At 37.6% G+C, this 26,171-nt stretch overlaps 1 protein-coding gene across 4 annotated transcripts in view; it reads right to left on the bottom strand.

Moving 5' to 3' along the window:
* ets1 (v-ets avian erythroblastosis virus E26 oncogene homolog 1) overlaps positions 1-26,171 on the bottom strand; it is a 77,620-nt gene that overhangs the window by 7,073 nt on the left and 44,376 nt on the right. For 3 of the 4 annotated variants that reach the window (XM_059330612.1, XM_059330614.1, XM_059330616.1), the window contains 5 exons: positions 15,725-15,844; positions 14,001-14,201; positions 12,550-12,627; positions 10,922-11,167; positions 6,881-7,141 (listed from right to left, as the gene is read on the bottom strand). In XM_059330612.1, coding sequence (XP_059186595.1) covers positions 6,881-7,141; positions 10,922-11,167; positions 12,550-12,627; positions 14,001-14,201; positions 15,725-15,844 — 906 coding nt within the window. The remainder of the gene's footprint in view (positions 1-6,880; positions 7,142-10,921; positions 11,168-12,549; positions 12,628-14,000; positions 14,202-15,724; positions 15,845-26,171) is intronic. The other variant, XM_059330615.1, reaches the window with a different exon arrangement.

Raw genomic sequence — 26,171 nt, 5'->3', positions numbered from 1 at the left:
AGATTGAAAAAAAGGATGGCTCGTCTCTGAACTAGATTCACTGCACAACGCTTTGATCTTGTGGTTTTTCAGCACTAAACCACCCACTTTAGAGGCTCGCATGTTGAAATCACACCTGCCTGTATATCTGCAGCACACCGCCTCAGCAAAACTGAAGCCACGCACAAGTCACCTCTCTGTCTCTCTCTCTCTCTCTCTCTCTCGAGTGCCTCACAAAACCAAATGTACCTTTTATACAAGACAAACAAAAGCTTTCAGGGAAACAGACGTGTGGGTTGAACTCTTGAAATGCTGTGAGTGTGTGACTGTGTGTGTGTGTGTGTGAGTGCTCCTGCAAGGATGCAGAAGGTGCATGACAACAGCCACCAAGACTTTTGGAAAAAAAATCTGTGCAACACTGGAGCTCTTTCACACACAAACTTGGAATCACATTCCAAACGTCTGCTACGTCTGTCTTTTTTAGTTATTTTGTGTCTTTTTTTTGGTCATTTTGTGTCTTCTGTGGGTTTTTTTGGTTATTCTGTCTTCTCATTTTCTGTCTTTCTTTGTCATTTTGTGTCTTTTTTGGTCATTTTGTGTTTCATTTTTGGTCAGACATGTGGGTTGAACTCTTGAAACGCTGTGAGTGTGTGCGTGAGTGCTCCTGCAAGGATGCAGAAGGTGCATGACAACAGCCACCAAGACTTTTGGAAAAAGAAATCTGTGCAACACTGGAGCTCTTTCACACACAAACTGGGACTCACATTCCAAGCGTCTGCTACTGTAACAGCGAGCCCTCATAAGGGTGATGCAGCGCCCTGAATGGAGGCGACCCCTTTGACACAAAAAAAAAAAAAGTTTCCAAAAATATGTTACAAGTCTCCGTGCACAATGGGCCTCATTGAAAAAGCAATAGTGTGGCAAAGGGGTGGGTGGGTGGGGCGGGGGTCACAGTCACAGCAGAGTTAAGTATCGCAGCTAAATGAGTCTGCAGCTTTAACAGCAACAAACTGAAGCCAAAACCAAAGATTCATCTATGGACCTTAAAGATCTCCACATTTACATTTATAAAAACCAACAGGCCAATTTTATATGTTCTAACACAGTGAAATCTGCTGTTTTAACCCTCTGGAGTCCATCTATTTATTGAAAATACATGTTTTATATACAGTAATAACTTTATTTATATCTGATATGTAGACAAGCTGAGAAAGCAGTTAAAGTTCAATCATAGGAGCTTTCACAGTGTGACATTTATGTTTCTAGACCATTTTTAAATTTGTGAATTTCCTTTCCACAATGAAAACTATTACTATTTATAATTTACATGCAAATATATTGTTTTGTAGTTTTATTATTTATTATTTTTTCTGCTGTTTTTGTGTATAAATGGTTTTTAAAAAAGGTACATTTCCATAGAAACATGTGTCCTTTGTTTGTATTTTGGGTTCCTGGCAGCTTTATACTTTGTTAATTAAAATAAAATGTAAAATCTGACAGATAGCCAATTTTGTGTGGAGAAAAAGGAGCCATGCATGTGATGTAAGGACAGACTGGAAGATGCTGAACAGAGACAGAAATGAATGCAGAGGAAGTTGACACATTTAAACCAAAATCTCCTGGACTTCAGAGGTTTAATGCAGGACATGGTCCATGACATTTAGTTGCTGTTGCCTGTCAATGGTGCATGCATCAGAAGTCAGATATAGACTTTTAATATAGATTTTAAACTACATTTTTAAGATAACTCTTATATATCACTTTTTAGATCTTTAGATCATTTTTAACTCTAAACTTTAACAGGATGAAGGATTTTAGTCATCAGACATGTAGAATTTAAGTTAAAAGTCAAAAAGTTAAGTAAAAAAAAACAGCTCAGACTTAGTGTTCTCCTTTTTGCTTCATTTTTGGTCTCCACCACCTCCTGAGGTTAATATTCAGTTATATTTGCTAAATGTTCTGCTATGATCTGCAGCTAGTAGCTTACTTTGCCATCAGGTTCTGGGGAAATAAGTGAATAAGTAACATTTGGGTGCATTTACTGGTGAAAGTCCTCCAATTTAGTGTTTTTATCTTTTATAAATTGAGAAATAAGCATGTTGAACTCTTAAAATAAGAAATTAACTCTTAAAACAAGATGAATTAAAGCTGCAAGCAGCGAAGTGTTCAATATGCTTATTTCTAGATTTAATAATCTTTATTTAAGAAATATATTGGTTTTATTCTGGTTTTATGTGGTTTTATTCTGGTATTATCTTGTTTTATTCTGGTTTTATCTTGTTTTATTCTGGTTTTATGTGCAGCTAGTTGCTAACTTTGCCTGTCTGTCATCTGGTTCTGGAGAAATAAGTGTATAGTAACATTTGGCTGCATTTACTGGTGAAAGTCCTCCAATTTAGTGTTTTTATCTCATTTTTAGACGCCCTTTTTTTGCAGTGCATGATTTCAATGTGTGCATTTGTAGGTTAGAAGTTGCGTGAGTACCATGGTACAGATACAGAGGTACTGTAGAGAGAGAGAGAGGTGTAAATGGCAACTTGTCACAGGAAACCACTGAGATGACAACTAGAGCTTCACTTATCTCTCTGCAGCTTATCAGCCTGCTGTCAAGAGTCACCTGTCGACAGGAAACCAGCACAGCAAGCTGTCACAAACATCAATCTGGAGTTTTATTTATTTTATTTTTACTTTAGCTCTCTCTCTGTGAAAGACTTCTCTCTCCTAATAACAGCACAAACTGCCCCACATCTTCTCTTTCAGGGAAATTGGTGATTTTCTTCCCCTTCTTTATCTTTTCCCCTGGTGTAAAATAAAAACATTCTCCTCAGTGAGAGTTCATCACTTTGCATTAGGCTGAAACACTTTCACACATGGAGTCGTAACAGCTGATTCATGTCACATGTCAAGACTGAAACGGTAAATGGCTGATATTTGAAAAGCTTTTGAAAGAAGATATTTCCTTCATGATCGGGCTCCGATTTTAATACCATGCAGATTTTTCAAGTCAAAGCTCACTTCATTAAAAAGTCTGAAAGTGCACTGCAAAAAAGGTGTTTAAAAACCAGATAAAACAGTAAATCTGAGGGAAATGATCTTGCTGCATGGACAGATAATTTACCTTGACAAGATTTATTAAATTAATATTATTAAATCTAGAAATAAGCATGTTGAACACTTAAAATAAGAAATTAACTCTTAAAACAAGATGAATTAAAGCTGCAAGCAGCTAAGTGTTCAAGATGCTTATTTCTAGATTTTATAATCTTAATTTAAGAAATATCTTGGTTTTATTCTGGTTTTATGTGGTTTTATTCTGGTTGTATGTGGTTAATTCTAGTTTTAAGTGTTTTGAACTGGTTTTATTCTGGTTTTTACTGGTTTTATGTTGTTTTATTCTGGTTTTAACTGGTTTTATTCTTGTTTCATGAGTTAATTTCTTATTTTAAGCGTTCAACATGCTTATTTCTCGGTTTCTCTGGTTTTAAGACACACCTTTTCTTGCAGTGTGTGTCCAGAATGATGTTCTGGCTTCAGCTGATGTATCATGTTTATTTTCATCCAGTTATTTCTTTATTTTCTGTCCACTTTTGGACAAATAGGGTGCAGGGAGCAACACAGCCTCTAATGGTCACTGGAGGCTTTTAGACGGTCTTACTCTTCATTATTTGATTATATGTGCATTACAACATCTTTCCAATATCATTAGGAATGAATGACTCATTGTTCCATAAGCGGCTTTTGAACTAATAACCGTACAGATGACCGAATTAACTCGTGCATACCAACTTTAGGGACAGTCAGTGCAGATCTGATGTTTGCATTGTTAGTGACGTTGAGAAATTTGCTTGGATTTCCCCTTTTCCAACGCTGGCAAACTCGCTGCCTTGTGACTGTAATTTAAACATGGCTGAAAAAGTCCCAAACACTTTGCTGTTGAGATGCATTTCAACACTGAACAATCCAGTTTTTAAACTGCAAATCCTCATGACTGAAAAAGGCATTTTTAGGTCGACTCTAGATGTTTTTATTATTGTCTCTGCACCTTAATCTCTTATATATTTCTTAATAATCTACTTAACTACCTGTGTCTTTTTTTTTAATCTACTGCTGATTTTAATGTGTCTGAGTTTTCTCTTAGTCTTTTGTCTATTTTGTTTCTGGTTTCTGTAGAACTTTGAGATTTCGGTAACGCTTTATAATAAGGTCCTTAATAACCATTAATTAACAAGTAATAAGGCATTGTTCTCGCTTTAGATCCAGTAGTTGCAAAAAGCATAGTTAACTTATAGTTAACTTATAATAGATGAGCAATAAAGTATATTTTAATATCAATAAGCAAACAAAATAAGATTAATAAAGGCATGGCAAAGACATAATGGGTGGGTCATGGGTGTTTGTAGTGCCATTATTAACACTTATATAAGCTTATAAACACACAATAATGTTAATAAGCATCTTGTAAAGACTTACAAGGGCCTTATGAAAAGTGCTTTACAAATAAAATGTATTATTATTATTATTATTATTATGCAAAAGGTTTTTGTGTTTTTTTTCTTACGCAACACATGATTTGAAAGTTTTGTTTTCACGTGTTAACATGCACATCCTGCTAAACGGTTAAAAGTAGTAACAGTAGCTGTTTTTCATGCATCTTTTTTTACACTAAGATGCTAAAATAGTGCTTCATGTTCTTCAGAAGCAGATATATCTCCTCATCTCACTGAACCTGGAGAACATTCAGCTCTTTGAGCATGTTCGAGTGTGAAGATGCCTCGCGAGATGAAGAGATAATTCTCCTCTCTGCTGTTATGTGCAGGGCCAGGCGTCATTGCTATGTTTCGCCAGCGTTGCTAGGACGACCTGTAAAAAATAGGTTGAGATGCGGGCTGCAGATAACAAGGAGGTAGATGAGAAGTGAAGACGGAACAAAAGAGTGTGAGACGAAGAGAGACAGAGAGAGAGAGAGAGAGAGAGAGAGAAGCAGAAGGTTCGAGAGAAGTCTATTTTTCTTCCTGTAATGTGCATGACTCTGCTGCTGCCAGGCTAAAAGCTGTTTGTTTCTAAAAGCAGCAAACAGCATTACAGCAACACCACATCTGGGGCTTTCTGCACAGAGTCAACAAGTGCTTTACAGCTGCAATATCACATTTAAGATCCTAAAAAACCTGCTTACACGTTAAAAAAGCAAGTATGACAGTCAAAAGGACACACTGCAAATATATATACATATATATATATATATATATATATATTTATAATGCTCTACTTAATTTTTAATATTTATTTATTGTTTTATCTTTTTTATCTAGGTTTTTTTTAACATTTTATTGTTATTATTATTTACTTTCTTTTTTTTATTCATTTATTTATTTTATCTTACCTTACTTTATTTTTTATCTACTATATATATATATATATATATATATATATGTGTGTGTGTATATATATATATATATATATATTATCATGCTCTACTTCTTAATTATTTATTTATTGTTTTATCTTTTTATCTAGCTTTTTTTAAACATTTTATTATTATTATTTACTTTAATTTTTTTTATTCTTATTTTATTTTATCTTACCTTATCTTATCTTACTTGCTTTTGTAACCTATATATATACATATATATATATATATATATATATATATATATATATATATATATATATACACATATATTTATTATCATGCTCTACTTCTTATTTATTTATTGTTTTATATTTTTTTATCTGGCTTTTTCAAAAAAAACGTTTTATTGTTATTATTATTTACTTTCATTTTTTTTAATTTAATTTTGTTTTATTTTATTTTATTTTATCTTACCTTACTTTATTTTTTATCTAATTAATTTCTAAGCTGCCTCCAGTGTTCCCTCACTGCTCCATGTTGTTGTTGTTGTCCTTGTTGTTTGTTTTTAATAGGGTGGGTGGGATGGAGGGTTGGGGATGGGTGCCTCCACCCACCCCCAACCCAAGGGTTAGTGTTGCATCTCTCTTGTAAGAAAAGTGCTTCACAAATAAAGTCTGATTCATTATAAGTCTGATTCCTTATATGTAGCTAATAATATTAACACTATAATATATAAATAAATGACACATTTCTACTTTATTTTCTGTGTAACAGCTTTCCAGCAGAAAGGAGCAGAACTGAGATTAATGTTACTGGTTACCCGGAGCTTTCTCTGCTTTCTCTGACATTTGAAAAATGTCTGCAGTGAAAAAGGTCTATAAAAACAGGTGGAGGTGTAAAAGTGTAATGCACCGCAAGAAGAAAAGTTGGGTGAACTCAAAATTTCAAGGCAACAAACTTCGGTAAAATTTTAAGTTGGACAATTAAACTAAATATTTTAAGTTTTGTTTTTGAGTTTGCTCAACTCTGAATTCAGATTTTTGAACTTATAATTTTACATTGTAATAACTTTTAATCCTTACTTCTGCTAACTTTTGCAATGTGCTGAATTGGCACGATTGTAACGCCGCTATGAAATGTCAGCTAATGTTGCGACCACAATTTTGAGTTAGCATTGATACGCTAATGGCTACTCTTGTAGCTGTAACAAGCAGCACCGCTAGCATCAGTTAGCCGCTAGCATTAGTTAGCCGCTAACATCAGTTAGTTGCTAGCTTTCGCTAATGACCGAATTTCACAACAAAGAAATAAGAGTTAGCAGAACTATTGTCCCTTGTTTTGAACCCCAACTTAAAGATATAAGTAACAACAACTCACCAACTTGTTTTTGAGCAGACAACTGGCTTCCTTTGTTGTGCTAACTTACATTATTGCCCTAAATGTCAATCATTTATATTTCCAAGTTTTACCAACTTAAATCACTGTTTTAGGCAAAAAATACAAGTTGGATTTTTTGCAGTGTGTATGAGCGCTGAGCCTGAGACAGCGTACCTGTGTATCCTGCCAGAGCTGCTGCAGGGATGACGGGTTTGTCCTTGCTGAGGTCTGAGCGCTCCCTCACATAGTCTTTGAACGTTCCTTTGGGCTTGTGGCTGTGCAGCGCAGTGGGGTAGTCCTCGGAGTCGAAGCTGTCGTAGGAAGGAACTCGCTGCAGGCTGCTGAACGACGACTGGCTGCTCCACGACTGGGTCAGACGCTCGCAGCTGTCAAAGCTCTCGATGCTCTCGAAGGAGTCCTGGCCTCCGAGCTTCCCTGAGAGAAAAAGAGAGAGAGGAATAAAACTATAAACTACATAGAATATCACATTTAAGATCCTAAAAAAACCTGCTGACAGGTTTCAAAAGCATGTTTGAAAGTCAAAAGTACACACTGCAAAAAAAGGTGTGTCTGAAAACAAGATAAACACACTAAATTGAATCTAGAAATAAGCATGTTGAACGCTTAAAATAAGAAATTAACTCTTAAAACCAGATAAATTAAAGCTGCCAGCAGTGATGAACTGGCCCGAGCAGAGTGACCTGATGATTATTTGGTTCTTGCCAAGATAAAAAAAAAACTTTTTTTGTCTTTTTTGCTGATTTTTTGTGTCTTTTTTTTTGTCTTTTTGTGCCTTTTTTTTGTCTTTTTGTGTCTTTTTTGCTGATTTTTTGTGTCTTTTTTTTGCTGATTTTACGTATTTTGTTTCTTTTTGGGTCATTTTATGTCTTTTGTGTCTTTTTTGTGTCTTTTTACATCTTCTTTTAGTCACAAAATTACCAAAAAAGACAAAAAATGTAAAAAAGAGATAAATTAAAGCTGCCAGCAGCGATGAACTGGCCCGAGCAGAGTGACCTGACAATTATTTGTTTCTTACCAAGATAAAGTGTTAGATAATTTATCTTGTTTTAATAGTTAATTTCTTATTTTTAAGTGTTTTAAAAGCATGTTTGAAAGTCAAAAGTACACCATTTATAATAAACAGAAATTGTTAAATCAGGCATTAACATGAAAACTTTCTAATGAAATCAAAGGTTAAAATAGTGATATTTCATCATAATCTCATTTAAAATTTCACCACAAATAAACCACAGTCAACATTTGGAAGCCTTGAATGACTTTACTGCGAATAAAAGTCATGTGACAAAAATTATATGGAATTCCGACTTAACTGCGAGCTGTTTTACACAGACCAGTGAGGAGAGGACAAGACAGGTTTTAGGTAAATTAAGGGAAATTTAAATAGTTAAAAAATGTACAGCATGCAGAGCCACCATTGTTTTTTTTTCCAAGTATTGGTAACACTTGGAAAGTGTTCAGATAAATGCAGCTCTGTTTTGTCATTTTAATAATTTCTGGCATTATTATTGTGCACATTAGATGTGTTTAAGTTTCCTGGACTTGTCGCTTTGATTCTGCTTCTTTAAAGCTGAAGAACTTCAACATCATAGTGAAAAACAATGTGTAAAACTGCTTGGGGTTGAGAGGGTTAATGAAGCCCGAATATTTAATATGTATGACTTTCTCCCTCTGCTTTTCCTGTAAAAAAAATATAAAAATCTTTTGTTTTTCAATGCAATACTTGAGTGCAGACTTGTAATTGTTATTGGAAGTTTTGCATGTATGAAGTGACATAAACAAGGTGTTAGCAGTGAGGCGGGTTCCTTCTCACTGAGCTATATTGTTCCGTACGCTGCCACATCTCTCCATTTCACACCTCATTTCCCTTTTACAACCACCATTTGGATTTGATTTTAGAAGACAATCACACAAATTGCCTTGCTATTTTTGGCCTTGGGAAAGATAAGAGGAGCCTTTGAATGTTGAGCCATTATCAAATGACAGATAATGCAGCAGCCCAACGATTGATGCCCGATCTGAAACTGCTGAAATTGAAGCCACATGTTGTATCAGTGGAGCTACCAAATACTTTCCCACATTGGGAACGAACCACCAGCCCAGTGGAGGACTCAGACTGTTAGAAGGGCCGGAAAAATAAAAAGGGCCCATTCTGCACAACACGGGGCCACTACAGCAGCAAAAAGCTCTGATGCATCATATTTGAAGGAATAATCCTCATCCTTGATTAGGATTAGCATTATGTTAAAGGAGATCCAGATCAAAGTAGTTAATTAATGATATAGGGCTGAAAATGAATAAACCATTGAGATGAACCTTCTAGATCTTTTTCTTCACTGGGATTCTTTTTCTCGTTTTTTGGCCTCGCAAGGGCACTCTATCTTGTTTTTCTAACTTGGCATCTAATTGCACTTTTCTACGACGAGTACATGCATTTAACTATTAATTTGCTTTTTTGGGTACTAGAAGGGCAGAAGGGAACTAGAAGGGCACTAGATGAGCACTAGACGAGCACTAGAAGGGCAGAAAGGCACTAGAAGGGCACTAGAAGGGCACTAGAAGGGCAGAAGGGCACTAGAAGTGATCTAGAAAGGCAGAAGGGCACTAGATGGGAACTAGAAGGGGAGAAGGGCACTAGAAGGGAACTAGAAGGGCACTAGAATGGCAGAAGGGCACTAGAAGGGATCTAGAAAGGCAGAAGGGCACTAGAAGGGATCTAGAAGGGCAGAAGGGCACTAGAAGGGAACTAGAAGGGCACTAGAATGGCAGAAGGGCCTTAGAAGGGAACTAGAAGGGCACTAGAAGGGATCTAGAAGGGCAGAAGGGCACTAGAAGGGAACTAGAAGGGCAGAAGGCAAGAAGGGAACTAGAAGAGCACTAGAAGGGTAGAAGGGCACTAGAAGGGAACTAGAAGAGCACTAGAAGGTCACTAAAAGGGAACTAGAAGGGCACTAGAAGGGCACTAGAAGGGAACTAAACGAGCACTATAAGGGCATTTTAAGGCACATTGCCTATTTTTTTGCTCTAGAGGGTACATTATCATAATTTATTATTACTTCATATAATGAAGGGGAACCCTAGAGGGCCCCCAGTCATTTTTTGCATGTGTAAATAGCAGCCAATAAGGCACTTCCTCTGGTTTTCACCACTCTAGAGGCACTTTAGCACTTTTTCAACCATGCAGCGCTGCACAGCTCGGTGTGATGCAGGAGGATCTCAGGACCTCAGAGCTTGCAGCCGGTGGCAGGAGGCTCTCTACATGGACAACATGGCACATGCTCTTCATTTATACAGCTGGGGATTTGAGAGAAGAAAATCCGAGCTTTATGGCTATAAATGTAAACCATGCTGCTAATTCCTCTGTAAACTATCGCTGGGAGAGAAAGCAAACAGTTTCATGAGAACAGCCCACGCTCTCGCTGAGGATGACACCTATATCTCTTTACCCAGAAGTCGAGGAAAAGAGGCCAACAGAAACAAGAGAAAAAAAAAAAACTCTTGAAGGTTACACCACTTGAACTGTTTTACATAAAGGACGGGCGGCAAGAAGAGAAGACGTTGTGGCTTTTGGTTCGTGTATCGCACTGACAAAAACAATAGACTTTTCTTTTTTCCCCAACCAAGTCTTGAGTGTGTGAGGCGGGTTTGTTTGAACCACAAAGCTACCAGAGGGCCTGCTTTTCTTCTCTTCTAATACATGCACGCTGATGTGGCATGACAAGATTCTGGTTCCTCAGCACAATCACACGCAGCCTGACGCCCACACACACACACACACACATGCACTTCACACATGTAGCAACCCAAACAGAAATGCATCTAACTATTAATCCACTTTTTGCTTCGTTATCCATTGCAGATTTTAGTACGATTCGATGTAGCTGTTTGTCATAGTGATGCCACATGAAAACAACGCCTCTTTCACATTCACTGTTAGTAGGCTACCAAAGAGAGAAACCATGGCACTAGAAGGGCACTAGAAGGGAACTAAAAGGGCACTAAAAGGGAACTAGAAGGGCAGAAGGGAACTAGAAGGGAACTAGAAGGGCAGAAGGGCACTAGAAGGGAACCAGAAGGGCAGAAGGGTACTAGAAGGGCAGAAGGGCACTAGAAGGGAACTCGAAGGGAACTAGAAGGGCAGAAGGGCACTAGAAGGGAACTAGAAGGGAACCAGAAGGTAGGGACGCCACTGCTCACCTCTGCTGAGGCGTCCCACACACATGTTGTCGGGGGAGACGACCTCCTGCTTGACGGTGAAGTAGTCGCCCTGCAGCGGGTTGAGGGGCGTGTCCCGCAGGATGACAGCAGGGTATTCACTCTCGTACTTGAGCGTCAGCAGTTCCTCCGAGCTGATGGGATGGAGGGTCTGGTAGGACTCCGTGATGAAGCCGGGCTCTGAGTATTCAGAAGGAGGGACACATTGAGCATGCTCAACACCGTAGCCTGGAGACACAGAAGGGAAATGAGCGTGGATGGAAAGCAGAGAAGGGAAACAAGGAGCAAAGCAGCAGACGGAGATCAATCTCTGAGTCGTTATCTGCCCAGAGTGAGAACTAAACACAGCCCTCGCTGCTTACAGGGAGTTTTTTGTGCATTTGAGGCCAGATTATTGATCAGAAATGTAGCTAACTTTAGCTAAACTTGCACTGATGTCATATTGTTTAGCCCTGCAGCTAAACAGGCTTTTTACTGGGATCTATATTCACATGTTTGACAGGAAAAGATCCATTTTTTCTGACACTAATTCCCCCAAACTCTTTCATTCACAATGCTAAACCACTCCTGCACTGCAAAAACGGTGTGTCTAAAAACCAGATAAAACACTACAGTTTAGGGAAATGCATGCAAATTGCTGCATGGACAGATAGATTAATTTCTTAAATTAAGATTATTAAATCTAGAAATAAGCATGTAGAATGCTTAAAATAATAAATTAACTCTTAAAACAAGATAAATTAAAGCTGCCAGCAGCGATGAACTGTCCGAGCAGAGTGACCTGATGATTATTTGGTTCTAACCAAGATAAAAAAGTGTTAAGTGTTTCAAAAGCATGTTTTAAAGTCAAAAGTACACCATTTGTAATAAACAGAAATTGTTAAATCAGGCATCAACATGAAAACTTTCTAATGAAATCAAAGGTTAAAATGGTGATATTTCATCATAATCTCATTCAAATAAACCACTTGCATCTGTTTGATTCTGTAAAAAACAATAAATTCTGCACTCCTAGTCAACATTTGGAAACTTTTTATGTCGATTTTTTTGTCTTTTTTTGGTCTTTTTATGACTATTTTTGTGTCTTCATTTTAGTCATTTTGTGTCTTTTTTTGTGTCATTTTGTGTCTTTTTACATCTACTTTTGGTCACAGAATGACCAAAAAAGACAAAAAATTTACAAAAGAGATACAATTTAAGAAATCTTGTCAAGTGAAATTATCTGTCCATGCAGCAAGATCATTGTCTTTTTGTGTCTTTTTATGTCTTATTTTGGTCTTTTTTGTGTCTTATTTTGGTCAATTTGTGTCTTTTTTTGGTCATTTTGTGTCTTTTTACATCTTCTTTTGGTCGCAAAATGACCAAAAAAGACAAATAATTGTACAAAAGAGAAAAAAATTGAAGAAACCTTGTCAAGGTAAATTATCTGTCCATGCAGCAAGATCATTTCCCTCAGATTTACTGTTTTTATCTGGTTTTTAAACACCTTTTTTGCAGTGCAGACTCCTTCATTCACAACACTAAACCACTCCTGTTTTCCATTCATATTTCAGGCGTGCCTCATACGCTGTTTATCAGAGTGATTGATGATCAGAGTGATGAGTACTTACTGACAAAGTAGTCTGAGGTATAGCGGGATTCCTGGAAGTTGGAGGTCAGTCCATTGATGGGGTAATGCTTTGCATCCTCTTCATGAAAAATAGATGGAGAAGGAGCCGTCAGTGACCTCGCCATTGATTTCATGTATCGTGTAACTGCATCCAGCATTATCAAAAATTAATGACCTGAGCTAAATAGTGTCTTCCTGTTTGGCTCCTGTTACTACAGAGTGTCCTAAACGGGTGTGATAGTGACATCATCCTGTGTGTGAGAGAGTTATTCTCACATTCTGTGTGTGAGACGAAAAACTGAAGTTTAAACCGTCTAATGACAGAAACAAAGAGCCAAACACTGAAGCCCGAACTACTACACTGACTCATTTACATGTATAATATAGGGTGTGCAGCTCTTTGTTATTATCATTATTATTATTAGTATTATTACTATTATGTTGCACATACCTGTATTTATTTTATTCCATCTTATTTTCTTTTGAATCTTATTCTTAGTCTATCACTGTAGAAAGTATTTATCTGTCTGTCTGTCTGTCTGTCTGTCTGTCTGTCTGTCTGTCTGTCTATCTATCTATCTATCTATCTATCTATCAAATTTTTGGTCTTTTTGTGTCTTCTTTTAGTCATTTTGTGTCTTTTGTTGTGTCTTCTTTAGTCATTTTGTGTCTTTTCTAGTTATTTTGTGTCTTTTTTGTGTCGTTTTGTTTCTTTTTTTAGTCATTTTGTGTCTTTTTTAGTCATTTTGTGTCTTTTTTAGTCATTTTCTTTTGTGTTTTTTTGGTCATTTTGTCTTCTGTCTGCTTTGTGATCTATCTATCTATCTATCTATCTATCTATCTTTAATTACTCATTAACATTATTACTATTATTGTTATAAACATTCGTGTATTTATCTCTTCTCTTCCTCCTGTGTAGCAACCTGAAGCATTTTAATATTATTTATCATTTTATCATTTATCATTTATAAAGTGATTCTAGAAGTCTCCAATTGTTAAAATGAGTAGCATATACACGGAATAAATAAAAATAAAGATACATACATACATCTGACCATGTCTTTTCTTCTAAATTTAGCTAAACTTAAATAGTGCATTGATAGATTTCTTAAAAAAAAAAATGAATTATAGGTTTCTGACTATTGTCCGATATAAATATATACCACACAACACACCATCATACATGGAAACAAAGACTCACAGTACTCCCACTGACAACAACAACTAAACACCTGTATTATTTTTAACCATATGTTTAGTTAATGTCTGTATATTTTGTTACACCTTTGTCTAATTCAGGGACGGGCAACTTAAATGCTGCAGGGGGCCACAGTTTATCATGTTCACTACCACAGGGCCACATATAGGAGCGTGCACTTCACCAGATATGATGAAACTGCAATTTTAAATATGTTTACAGTGCAGTTACACTGAGAACCTATATGTCTTTACCTTTCTGAAGCATTTCTAAATGTTCCCAGAGAATGTCGCCCACAAAGTCCGGGGCCAGGTCCAGGAAGCGCTCCTTGCCCATGGCACACAGCGTGGCTCCGTTTATGCAGAACTTGTCAAAGTCGACATTCTTCAGACTGAACTCGTTCACCGTCCACGTCAGCCACTCGGCCACGTGGTTCTCTGTCCACTGCCGCGGATCTGAGCAGGATCACAATCACAATGTAGAGATATAAAGTTTAGTGCAGTTTGTTGGATCTCTCTGCTCCAGGGACATGCTGTGTGTGATGTGATGTGCAGCAGATTCATCATATACAACATAATGTGCAGCACATTCTCTATTCAGCCCCACTCAGATCTTTGGTTTGTGCTGGCAGCTTTCACACCCTCTCTGTGGTGAACATATCTCAAGTCAATCAGAAACAAACAGGCAGCAGCAGTGAGTGTAAACAGCCGTGGTAATGACAAGACAAACCAGAGTTTGCAGATATAGTAAGATTGCACAGACATACATAAATATATATATACAGAGATGTTGTTTCCAAACAGCATGGAGAGACTCTCTGTGGTCGGATAACTTATTATCTGACTGTCTCGGAGTCTGGATTCTCTGGATGCTGCAGCCAGACTGACATGTATGTAATGTAAAGCCACAGCTACAATAACTGGCTGTCTGCTTGTTTCTAAGAGAAGCCTTCACTGGAGAAGAAGCAGCCTAGAATGTGAGACGGTCTAATGCAGGGGTCGGCAAAAAATGACCCAAAAAAGACACAAAATTACTAAAAAAAGACACAAAATTACCCAAAAAGATACAAAATTACTAAAAAGGCACAAAATTATTAGAAAAAGACACAAAATTACCCCAAAAGATACAAAATTACTAAAAAGGCACAAAATTATTAGAAAAAGACACAACATTCCCAAAAAAGATACAAAATTACTAAAAAAAAGACACAAAATTCCCAAAAAAGACACTTTATTAGCATCTGTCTGTAAATGTATGTATGTAATGTAAAGCCACAGCTAGAATGACTGGCTGTCTCCTAGTTTCTAAGAGAAGCCTTCACTGGAGAAGAAGCAGCTTAAAATGTGAGACGGTCTAATACAGGGGTCGGCAACCTTTATGTGCAAAAGAGCCACTGTTGGCCAAAAAAAGGGAAAAATGTGGGAATGGAGCTGCAAACCTTATTTCAAACCTTTACAATGACGATAAAACAGCCGACTAAGTCTAAACCAGCCTACCAGCTTTACTAATAGGTCATAATTAGCATTTATCAACATGATTTTGTGATAAAGCAGTGAGAACCAAAGTGCAAATGAGAAGCTAGACACTTGACAAATATCTCAGGAGATTTGAAATCTAAAGCTAGTCTGACTAGGGAAACTTAAAACTAGACTTGAAGTTGGCAAAATTTAGAGGTTAGAGGCTATGTCGTAGACTTTTGTAAGTTCTGATGCACATTTAAGTTGACCAAAAAGTTTAAAAAAAAATGTTTTTATGCCGTATAAAAGCTGCACATTTTTATAATTGAAGAAAACAAGTTGCTGTGGGTCTACAACAATATTAAATAAAAAGTCAAACGTCAACAAATAACCCTTTTCTTTGGTATTGAAGAGCCTCATATCAGCTGGTTTTAAGGGCTCATGCTTTACTGATAACATTTCATTTCTCAACTAAAATCGTTAACAGGGCTAATAAGAAGCGGAGCAGCTGACGGTGTTACCTTTGGGGATGGCCAGCCGCTGCTGCTCCTTTGTGAAGCCGCTGAATGTTGCCTTCAGGGCCTGGGACATCATCTCTTTACTGCCTGGAGTTAGCAGGGGGACGTCTCCACACTCTGGATCTGACAATCACACAACAACATTCATTAGGATATGATATAGAGCAATATCAATACCAGTTTATTTAGCTATTGCTAATACTAATATGCTAATATTATCCACTGGTTTCATTTTTCCAGCTACAGCTTTAATGGAAAATGACATGGAGGCAGAGAAGAGAGACTCTCTCACACACACACACACACACACACACATAAACAAAATCAACACGTTGTATCTGAGCGTGATCAACAACATGGTGCAACAATTACATCCAGTCTAGACAGACACGTCTCTGCATCACATCCACTCAACTCAGTCAGGCTGCTGTCACTCTGACTGACTGTTTACAGACAGAGGCTGTGCATGTTGATCTGACTGTTCCAGTAGTTGTGCATGTTGATCTGACTGTTCCAGTAGTTGTGCATGTCGATCTGACTGTTTCAGTAGTTGTGCATGTTTATCTGACTGTTTCAGAGGTTGTGCATGTTGATCTGACTGTTTCAGTGGTTGTGCATGTTGATCTGACTGTTTCAGTGGTTGTGCATGTTGATCTGACTGTTTCAGTGGTTGTGCATGTTGATCTGACTGTTTCAGTAGTTGAAACACCTAGATGAAGACCTGATGACAGACAACAAACTGTAAATTAAACTTCGGGATGTTTTAGTGTTTTAGCAATTGAGTCTCTGATAATTTAAAGATTCCTAGTTTGATATTTCAGGTGAAAATCAGAATCAGATTGTGATTTTCAGCTCTCTGCTGCCCCTGATCCGGGTGATCCTGGTGGGAGAGCAGACCCTGGTCCACCAGTGACCCCTGACCCCTCCTAGCCCTCCTACCGTGCGGGCCCTCACACAGTGGCTCTACTGTCACCCACCCAGCACCGGGTCAAACATTCTCAAAGGTCAGGGGTCGAGAGCTGAGGTGATGATGTCACCGTGGCTACTGGCGGGTGGCGAGGAGGGGGGGGGCTGTCTCGAGGGTCTGGTCACACACTGGGCTTACTGTTCTCTGCTCACAGCCAGTGGGCTCCCAGTGTGACACAGAGCTCCTTTGATGCTTTAAACAGGAGCTGATGACTCGCACTCATTTAATTAGAGCGAGCAGGCTGCAGAAGTGTGGGCCGGGAGGGGGGGGTCCGAGGAGGGAAAGACCCCCGGGGCCACCAACACTAGAATAGACTGCTACAAACTAATGTGGCCAAGACTCAACAAATCACTTGTAAATAGACATAAAAAGGCCTTGTAGAGTTCCAATTAACTGACGTGTCTTTATCAGTCAATCTGCAGATGATACACTCATTTATAGACGCATGTCGTGATGTCTAGTCGGCTTTATCTCATCATCTCGGGGGTTAACGTGCTCGATGCCAACCTGCGACATCTTGGTGTTTCAGTGGCTGAGGTACATGATATCAAGGCTTCAATCTGGCCTTTGGGGTTTTTAGGAGGTTTTAGTTTATTCCTGTCGTAACTCTCCATTCCACGTCAATTAAAATTGTTAAAAACCAGAAAAACTGCAAAACAGGTGTTTAAAAACAAGTGAAACAGTAAATCTGAGGGAAATGATATTGCTGCATGGACAGATAGATTTCTTGAATTAAGATTGTTAAATCTAGAAATAAGCATGTTGAACACTTAAAATAAGAAAATAACTCTTGAAACAAGATAAATGATCGAACACTTCTAAATCTAAAGTTTTTTTTTTTTTATCTTGGTAAGAATCAAATAATCATCAGGTCACTCTGCTCGGGCCAGTTCATCACTGCTGGCAGCTTTAATTTATCTCTTTTGTACATTTTTTGTCTTTTTTGGTCATTTTGTGACCAAAACAAGATGTAAAAAGACACAAAAATGACCAAAAAAAGACACAAAGTGACCAAAAAAGGATGCAAAAAAAAGACACAAAGTGACCAAAAAAGGATGCAAAAAAAAGACACAAAGTGACCAAAAAAGGATGCAAAAAAAAGACAAAAAAGACCAAAAAAATACACAAAATGACCAAAAAGAAGACAGAAAAAGACAAAAAAATACAGAAAAAGACCAAAAAAAGACACAAAAAAGACAAAAATATACACAAAAAGACCAAAAAAAAAAGGACACAAAAAAGAACAAAAAAAGATGTAAAATGACCAAAAAAGACAGAAAAAGACAAAAAAAAACCACCAAAAAAAGACACAAAAAGTTTATTTTATCTTGGTAAGAACCAAATAATCATCAGGTCACTCTGCTCGGGCCAGTTCATCGCTGCTGGCAGCTTTAATTTATCTTGTTTTAAGAGTTAATTTCTTATTTTAAGTGTTCAACATGCTTATTTCTAGATTTAATAATCTTAATTTAATAAATCTTGTCAAGGTAAATTATCTGTCCATGCAGCAAGATCATTTCCCTCAGATTTACTGTTTTATCTGGTTTTTACACACCTTTTTTTTTTACAGTGTACTAAAGGTTTGGCTCTGATGAGGGAAGCTGTGTCACTGCTGTCACAGCTCCTCGTTGGTCCGACCCAGATGTTCCCAGATGTTCTGGCTTGTTGGCTGGCTGGCGGTTTGATGTGCCAGCAGAACTCTGGGCCAACATACAGTTCATGCTTGTTTTCACCACTCGCTGACGTCTCGACCTCATCTGGAATGCTCAGCAGCTGTCCCTGCTTCGCCAGGCAACCAAAGTCTGTCTGGCTGTTTGTAAAATTAGGTCTCCCAGTTTCTTTTTTCTGCTCTTTTTTTTCTCCCCCCGGTCTATTTTCTCTCTCTAAAGAAAGAATCGTCGCATCGGGCCAGAGACACAGACACAGACAGCACCAGGGCTCTCTGCTTCTTCTTCATGTGATTCAATTAGGCCTGTAATATATTGCTCTGTGTTACACTGGTGAACAAACACAAAGTCATTCATTCAAGTCAGAGGAGTAAAAGCAAGGTGAAAGAGTTGAGGATAAACACTGTTTTACAGCCTCACAGAAGAGCTCCGTTTAACTGTTGTCAGACACGGTTTGTGCATGAAAATAAACCAGTTTCACAATGAAAATAAGAGCTGAGAGAGCTGTCTGTACACTGTAAAAAAGGTGTTTAAAAAACAGATAAAACAGTAAATCTGAGGGAAATGATCTTGCTGCATGGACAGATAATTTACCTTGACAAGATTTCTTGAATTAAGATTATTAAATCAGGAAATAAGTATGTTGAACACTTAAAATAAGAAATTAACTCTTAAAACCAGATAAATTAAAGCTGCCAGCAGTGATGAACTGGCCCGAGCAGAGTGACCTGATGATTATTTGGTTCTTACCAAGATAAAGAAAAACCTTTTTGTCTTTTTTTGGTGGTTTTTTTGGTGTGTTTTTTTGTCTTTTTTGATCATTTAATGTCTTTTGTTTCTTTTTTGGTCATTTAACATCTTTTCATATCTTTTTTTGTGTCTTTTTTGTGTCTTTTTTTGGTCATTTTGTGTCTTTTTTGTGTTTTTTTGTCTTCTTTTGGTCATTTTACATCTTTTTGTGTATTTTTTGTGTCTTCTTTTGGTCTTTTTGTGTCTTTTTCTGGTGATTTTACGTCTTTTGTGTCTTTTTCTGGTGATTTTTTGGGTGTTTTTCTTTTATTTTTATGACTCTTTTGGTCATTTTACGTCTTTTGTTTCCTTTTTGGTCATTTTAAGTCTCTTTGTGTCTTTTTTGTGTCTTTAGATTTAGAAGTGTTAGATAATTTATCTTGTTTTAAGAGTTAATTTCTTATTTTAAGCGTTCAACATGCTTATTTCTAGATCTAATAATCTTAATTTAAGAAATCTTGTCAAGGTAAATTATCTGTCCATGCAGCAAGATCATTTCCCTCAGATTTACTGTTCTATCTGGGTTTTAAACACCTTTTTTTGCAGTGCAGACATGGTTTGCACATTAAAATAAACCAGTTTCACAATGAGAATAAGAGCTGAGAGAGCTGTCTGTAGTGCCCTAGTCACCCCTGACAGCAGGGCTGTCTCGAGGACTTCTGCAGAGCTCGTTTTCCTTTTAAGTCATGTTGCTGGTGCAACAACGTTCATGTTGCAAATGTCTGCAGACTGAGATGGGATGGGGCTCAGACAGGCGGCTTTGATGTGCAGGCAGGGGCCAAATGTGGCCGTTTATTTCAGCTGGATCGAGTGGAGTTTGTCTGCACTTTCGAACCGCTCACACCCCTCCACATCGCTTTTATCAAGCCGGGCCCACACAGACTAGAATCCACTTTAGCACTAAATCCTCCATCAAAGACACCCAACACCACGGTGCATGAGAAGCTCCATTAGGCCCTCTGAGAGAGAGAAACATGTGAACCATGATTATAGAGAAATTAAAATGTGGACTGTGCAATTTGTGCAGTTTCTTTTTTGTTTTATTCTGAATTACACATTTCTCCTGCTTCAAATTAGCTTGAAGTGGGATTTTTGTTTATGGTTTTGCAGCAATTGAAAGCAACAACAAATGTTTTCTAAATGGGATGACGGCGTTCTCAGCAGAACAATTTGCTTTCTTAATAACACGTTGCATGTGTGTGTGCAATGCTTTGTTGTGTTTTTGTGCGTTAGATGTCAAAAACATGAAACGGAGGACTAGGGTTCTTATTTCTAGATTTAATAATCTTAATTTTGTCTTTTTTGTGTGATTTTATGCCTTTGGTGTCTTTTTTTGTGTTTTTTTTGTCTTTTGTTTCTATTTTTGGTCATTTTACATCTTTTGTGTCTTTTTTGTGCCATTTTTGTGTCTTTTTTTGGTCATTTTGTGTCAACAAAAGAGCTAAAAGTGCGTCCTGGTAATTGCTGCATGGACAGATAATTTCACTTGACAAGATTTCTTAAATTAAGATTATTAAATCTAGAAAATAAGCATGTTGAAGCAGAGTGCACTGCAAATTATTTGGTTTTTACCAAGATAAAACAAAGTTTTTGTGTCTTTTTTTTGTGTTTTTTTGTCTTTTTTGGTCAATTTATGTCTTTTGTTTCTTTTTTTGGTCATTTTACAACTTTTTGCGTATTTTTTGTCTTTTTTTGGTCATTTTGTGCCAACAAAAGAGGTAAAAGTGCGTCCTGGTAATAGAGCCGCCTGCATGCTGAGGGATCCATATGAAAGTTATCTGTGGCAGAGCTAATGTACACTGTGCATCCATTAGTGAGAGAGGCAAGCTAAGATCTAGACAATCTCTAGTAAATGATGAAGTCCTGATAGGATTTCAATGCCTGTGAGTCCCATTAGATCCACAATGGTCAGTATGCACTGAGAGTTAGAGCATCCACAAGTCATCACTTTCCACATTAGACGCTGTGGGTCCGTCCACAAAATGAGTCCCATCCACTTAGCTCAGCCAGTGTGGGAGTGGGTGTAAATCACAGGCAGCTTTATGGCATTTCTCAAACAACTAACAAGGGTAAAGAGAGCGTCTGGAGTGAAAAGTACGAGATGAAACCAATTTCTCCTAATGATGGAGAATGAATAATAAGTCCATCTATTCTGAGAATGAAGTGAGACTGATGTTTTGTCTGGATGTACAGTAAAAGGTATTGATTAGCCACAATATGAGTAATGGACAAGCTGCTGAGTACCAGACATACCCCTTCATTACACTGCAAAAAAGGAGTGTCTAAAAACCAGATAAAACAGTAAATCTGAGGGAAATGATCTTGCTGCATGGACAGATAATTTACCTTGACAAGATTTATTAAATTAAGATTGTTAAATCTAGAAATAAGCATGTTGAACACTTAAAATAAGAAATTAACTCTTAAAACAAGATAAATTATCTAACACTTCAAAATCTAAAGTTGTTTTTAACTTGATAAGAACCAAATAATCATCAGGTCACTCTGCTCGGGCCAGTTCATCACTGCTGGCAGCTTTAATTTATCTCTTTTGTACATTTTTTGTCTTTTTGGGTCATTTTGTGACCAAAAGAAGATGTAAAAAGACACAAAATGACCAAAAAGAGACACAAAAGACAAAAAAGACACAAAAAGACCAAAGAAAGACACAAAAAAAGCAAAAAAAGACAACAAAAAAAGAACCAAAAATACCCAAAAAAGACACAAAAAAGACACAAAAAGACCAAAAAGATGTAAAATTACCAAAAAAAAGAAACAAAAGACGTAAAATGACACAAAAAGTTTTTCTTATCTTGGTAAGAAACAAATAATTGCCAGTTCATCACTGCTTGCAGCTTTAATTGATCTTGTTTTAAGAGTTAATTTCTTATTTTAAGTGTTCAACATGCTTATTTCTAGATTTAATAATCTTAATTTAAGAAATCTTGTCAAGGTAAATTATCTGTCCATGCAGCAAGATCATTTCCCTCAGATTTACTGTTTTATCTGGTTTTAGACTAAACACCTTTTTTTGCATCGGCCCTGCCCCAGGAGGTCCAAGCCCCTGACTCCAGCTTCAGGTTCTGTTTGGCACCTCAGACTGTTAAACTGAATCTGAACACACACACACACACACACACACACACACACACACACACACATGAACCAAATTAGCAGCCTGTGTGGCAGAGCGTGGGCGTGAAATTGGGATTTTTGCGAGCGGGGCCAAAGTCTGTGGAGCTGGAAGAGACAGGGCAGGGCAGGGCTGGAGATATCAGAGGAGCATCATGGTGGGTGAGGGGTGAATGAGTGAGTGGGGGGGGGGGGGGGGGGGGGGGGTGAGTCACCAGCATGTAATATGAGCCCATGACAGGCCGGGCCGGGAGAGGACCGGGGGAGGCCAGAGCACAGAGAGAGAGAGACAGATGAATGAATGGGAGGCTCATAATGCTGCCTCTCTTCTCTTGTCCCTTAGTGACATCACAGTGGGATCGGAGCCATCTCCAGCCTCTGGCAGAGACTCGCTTCATTCATAAAGCCTGGACCGCTCTGAATGATGCAACCATACCAGCGGAGAAGGCAACCAGACCCAACAAATAAGGGACAATATGCTTCCTATCATGTGATGGAGCTATAAATAGCCCTATAGAGTTCATCTGAAGAGTGGGTTGGTGTGTGTGTTGGTGTGAAGAAGAGACAGTTAGAAGACGTCTAACAGGCTATTCAGAGCTGGAACACATGAGGGTTAAACAGTGGAAACATGTCTGGAGATTTCAGGGTGAAAAACTGATAAAACATGATAGTAAAAGACGTAAAATGATAACAAAATTACCAAAAGAGGGTGTAAAATGAATAAAAAAAGACACAAAATTACCAAAAAAAGGATGTAAAATGAATAAAAAAAAGACACAAAATTACTGAAAAGGGTGTAAAATGAATAAAAAAGACACAAAATTGCCAAAAAAGGATGTAAAATGAATTAAAAAAAAGACACAAAATTACAAAAATTTTTCCTTTTAAAAAAAAAAATACATTACTCCACTGTAAAATACTCTGGCACCGTGTTTGTAACAAAAATATACTGTAATATAAACAAGCCATCACTGTAATTTTTGCATTTATTTTTTGTAAAAATACTTTCAATAATAATAATTTTCTCCCTGTTAAATGTACTAAACACCATATCTCAAACAGAAATATACTGCAATATTTAATGGTAAAATCTTTAATTTATGCAGCATTTATAAAGTATTTTCTGGTCAGTTATATATATATATATATATATATATATATATATATATATAGTTTGTGTCTATTTTAAATAATTTTGTGTCTTTTTAATAATTTTATGTCTTTTTTAATAACTTTGTGTCTTTTTTGGTAATTTTGTGTCTTTTTTAATAATTTTGTGTCTTTTTTAAAATAATTTTGTGTCTTTTTTTAATAACTTTGTGTCTTTTTAAATAATTTTGTCTCTATATGTTCCTCTGTAGCGTCTCAGTGTATGGGGGGCTTTATGTAAAGGGTCCATTTCCTTTGGCTAAGCTGCCACTTCCTGTGGGAAGTGAGGTGGGTTCAGGTGGGTTCAGGTGGGGGTCACATCCTCCGTGGTGCAGGTACGTGTCAGCAGGTCGGGACTCGGAGCAGGAGGAAGACTCGAGGACTTGGCTGCTGGCCAGCAGCTTATAATCAGCTCTTTTTAAAGGCAGACCAGTTTAACCAGGAGAGCAGAAGGGCCAGTGGTGTCTGAGGGAGCCTTTGATGGATCCTTATCGGGACCCCTGGTCTGGGGACGCGGGGTCATAAACCAGGACCATGAAGGGGCCCATTCAGGCCGCAGGGTGATAAAGTGTTGGCTGAGAGGAGGACGGGGAGCACTCTGGGTCTGAGAGGAACGCTTGTTCAGACAGACGCTATGATCCTTTACATTTACATTTCAATGCCAAAGACCAGGAGGAGATGTGGAGGAGGGCTGGGCGATATGGCCTCAAAGATTAGCACGATATTCTTGACGATATTACAAAATACTGAAAATGATATAGAAAAATAAGATTTTTTTTTTAGTCTGTATAAATAAATAAAACTAAAATCATACTCGTGACTCTTGAGTATTAGTAAAAGATTAAAAAAATAACCATCTAGGGCAGGGGTCTCAAACTCAAATTAACTTGAGGCAGTATCAAAATGACCAAAAAAAGACACAGAATTACCAAAAAAAAGAGTCTTTTTTTAAATAATTGTTTGTCTTTTTTAAAAAAATGTGTCCTTTTTCTTTGGTCATTTTGTTTCTTTTTTAAGTAATTTAGTGTCTTTTTTGGTCATTCTGTGTCTCTCATTTTGATACTGCCTCCAGCGCCCCCAGGTAATTTGAGTTTGAGACCCCTGATGTAAATATACTTTCAGTAGCTTGAAATGTGACGTTAGTGCAGCACTTGAAACAGCCACCACACGTCTAGGTATTAAATGGGAAATCTTACACACACTACCTCAAGAAGTAGAAATGTTGCCAATATCATGATATGCATTTTTTTACCCATAAAAAAAATATACCGGTATAATCCCAAGTTCCTCCCAGCACAGGACAGTTTAAACTAAAATAGACCAAACCAGGACATCTCTCCATCACAAACAACAGCCTGAAAACTCTGGTTGTATTCTCAGTCCCACCTCTGGATCCTGGCTGCCTCTGAACAACAGGCCTGAAACTAGACTGGTCCAGGACCATCAGCACCACCACAGACACACCGGCTACTGAAACTAGACTGGTCCAGGACCATCAGCACCACCACAGACACACCGGCTACTGAAACTAGACTGGTCCCAGGACCATCAGCACCCACAGACACACCGGCTAATGGAACTTAGACTGGTCCAGGACCATCAGCACCACCACAGACACACCGGCTACTGAAAACTAGACTGGTCAGGACCATCAGCACCACCACAGACACACCGGCTACTGAAACTAGACTGGTCCAGGACCATCAGCACACCACAGACATAGCGGGCTACTGCAGCAGACGATAAGTGAGAACTTGATCCCCTGAGCTGCTCTGCTGTCTGTCTTCCTTCCACTCCCTCCATCTCTTAAATCATATTAGCTTATGATGAGAAAGTGCATTAACGCCACAGTTTAGTCCAAAGTCTCAGCGCTGATACGACATTACCTCCAGGTTTGAAATGATACGCGCCATTGCAAACAGACGCTTAACATATTTAGGCCTAAAAACCTGGAAAAAATGCATTTTGTGTCTTTTTTGGTCATTTTGTATCTTTTCTTTTTGTCATTTTGTGTCTTTTTTGGTCATTTTGTGTCTTTTTTTAGTCATTTTGAGTCTTTTTTTAGTCATTTTGTGTCTTTTTTGGTCATTTTGTGTCTTTTTTAAGTCATTTTGTGTCTTTGTTTTGGTCTTTTTTTTGTAATTTTGTGTCTTTTTCTGGTCATTTTGTCTTTTTTTAGTCATTTTGTGTCTTTTTTTGGTCATTTTGTGTCTTTTTTTGGTCATTTTGTGTCTTTTTCTTTAGTCATTTTGTGTCTTTTTGTGTCTTTTTTTAGTCATTTTGTGTCTTTTTTTGGTGATGATTTCAATTCTGGAAAAGTCCCATGATGCATTGCAACACAACCACATGTATTCTAATGCATTTCATTGGCCAAGAGACTTGAGAGAAAAAAGAGAAAAAACTACAAATACTACAAAACGACGTATCCGCTTTCCAGGCTTTAATGGGTTAACATATTTTTGCTAAAAAAAATACGCTGGGAACACTTTCCTTTCCAGAAAAATGATGGAAACAGACGAGGCGACTTGGCTCCCATTGGTGCTTGTTTAACTGCCTTCAAGTTTTGTTGCTGTGTAATCTTTAACAGCCTGTTTTTTTTAAAAGGTATGCCTCAAGTATTAAAGGTTGAGCAACAGAAATGCACTTCTCACATCAGCTCATTGCACAACCTCCAAGTTCTCTTTTACTCTGAGAAAGCACACACATAATATTTGGGGGAAAAAAGCTAAAAAAAAAAAGAAGCTAA

This window comes from Centropristis striata, chromosome 4 (genome assembly GCF_030273125.1).
Source record: "Centropristis striata isolate RG_2023a ecotype Rhode Island chromosome 4, C.striata_1.0, whole genome shotgun sequence".
NCBI classification, from domain to species: Eukaryota; Metazoa; Chordata; class Actinopteri; order Perciformes; family Serranidae; genus Centropristis; species Centropristis striata.
Note: the sequence above shows the minus strand (reverse complement) of the source record. Positions and strands in the feature narration are given on the sequence as shown.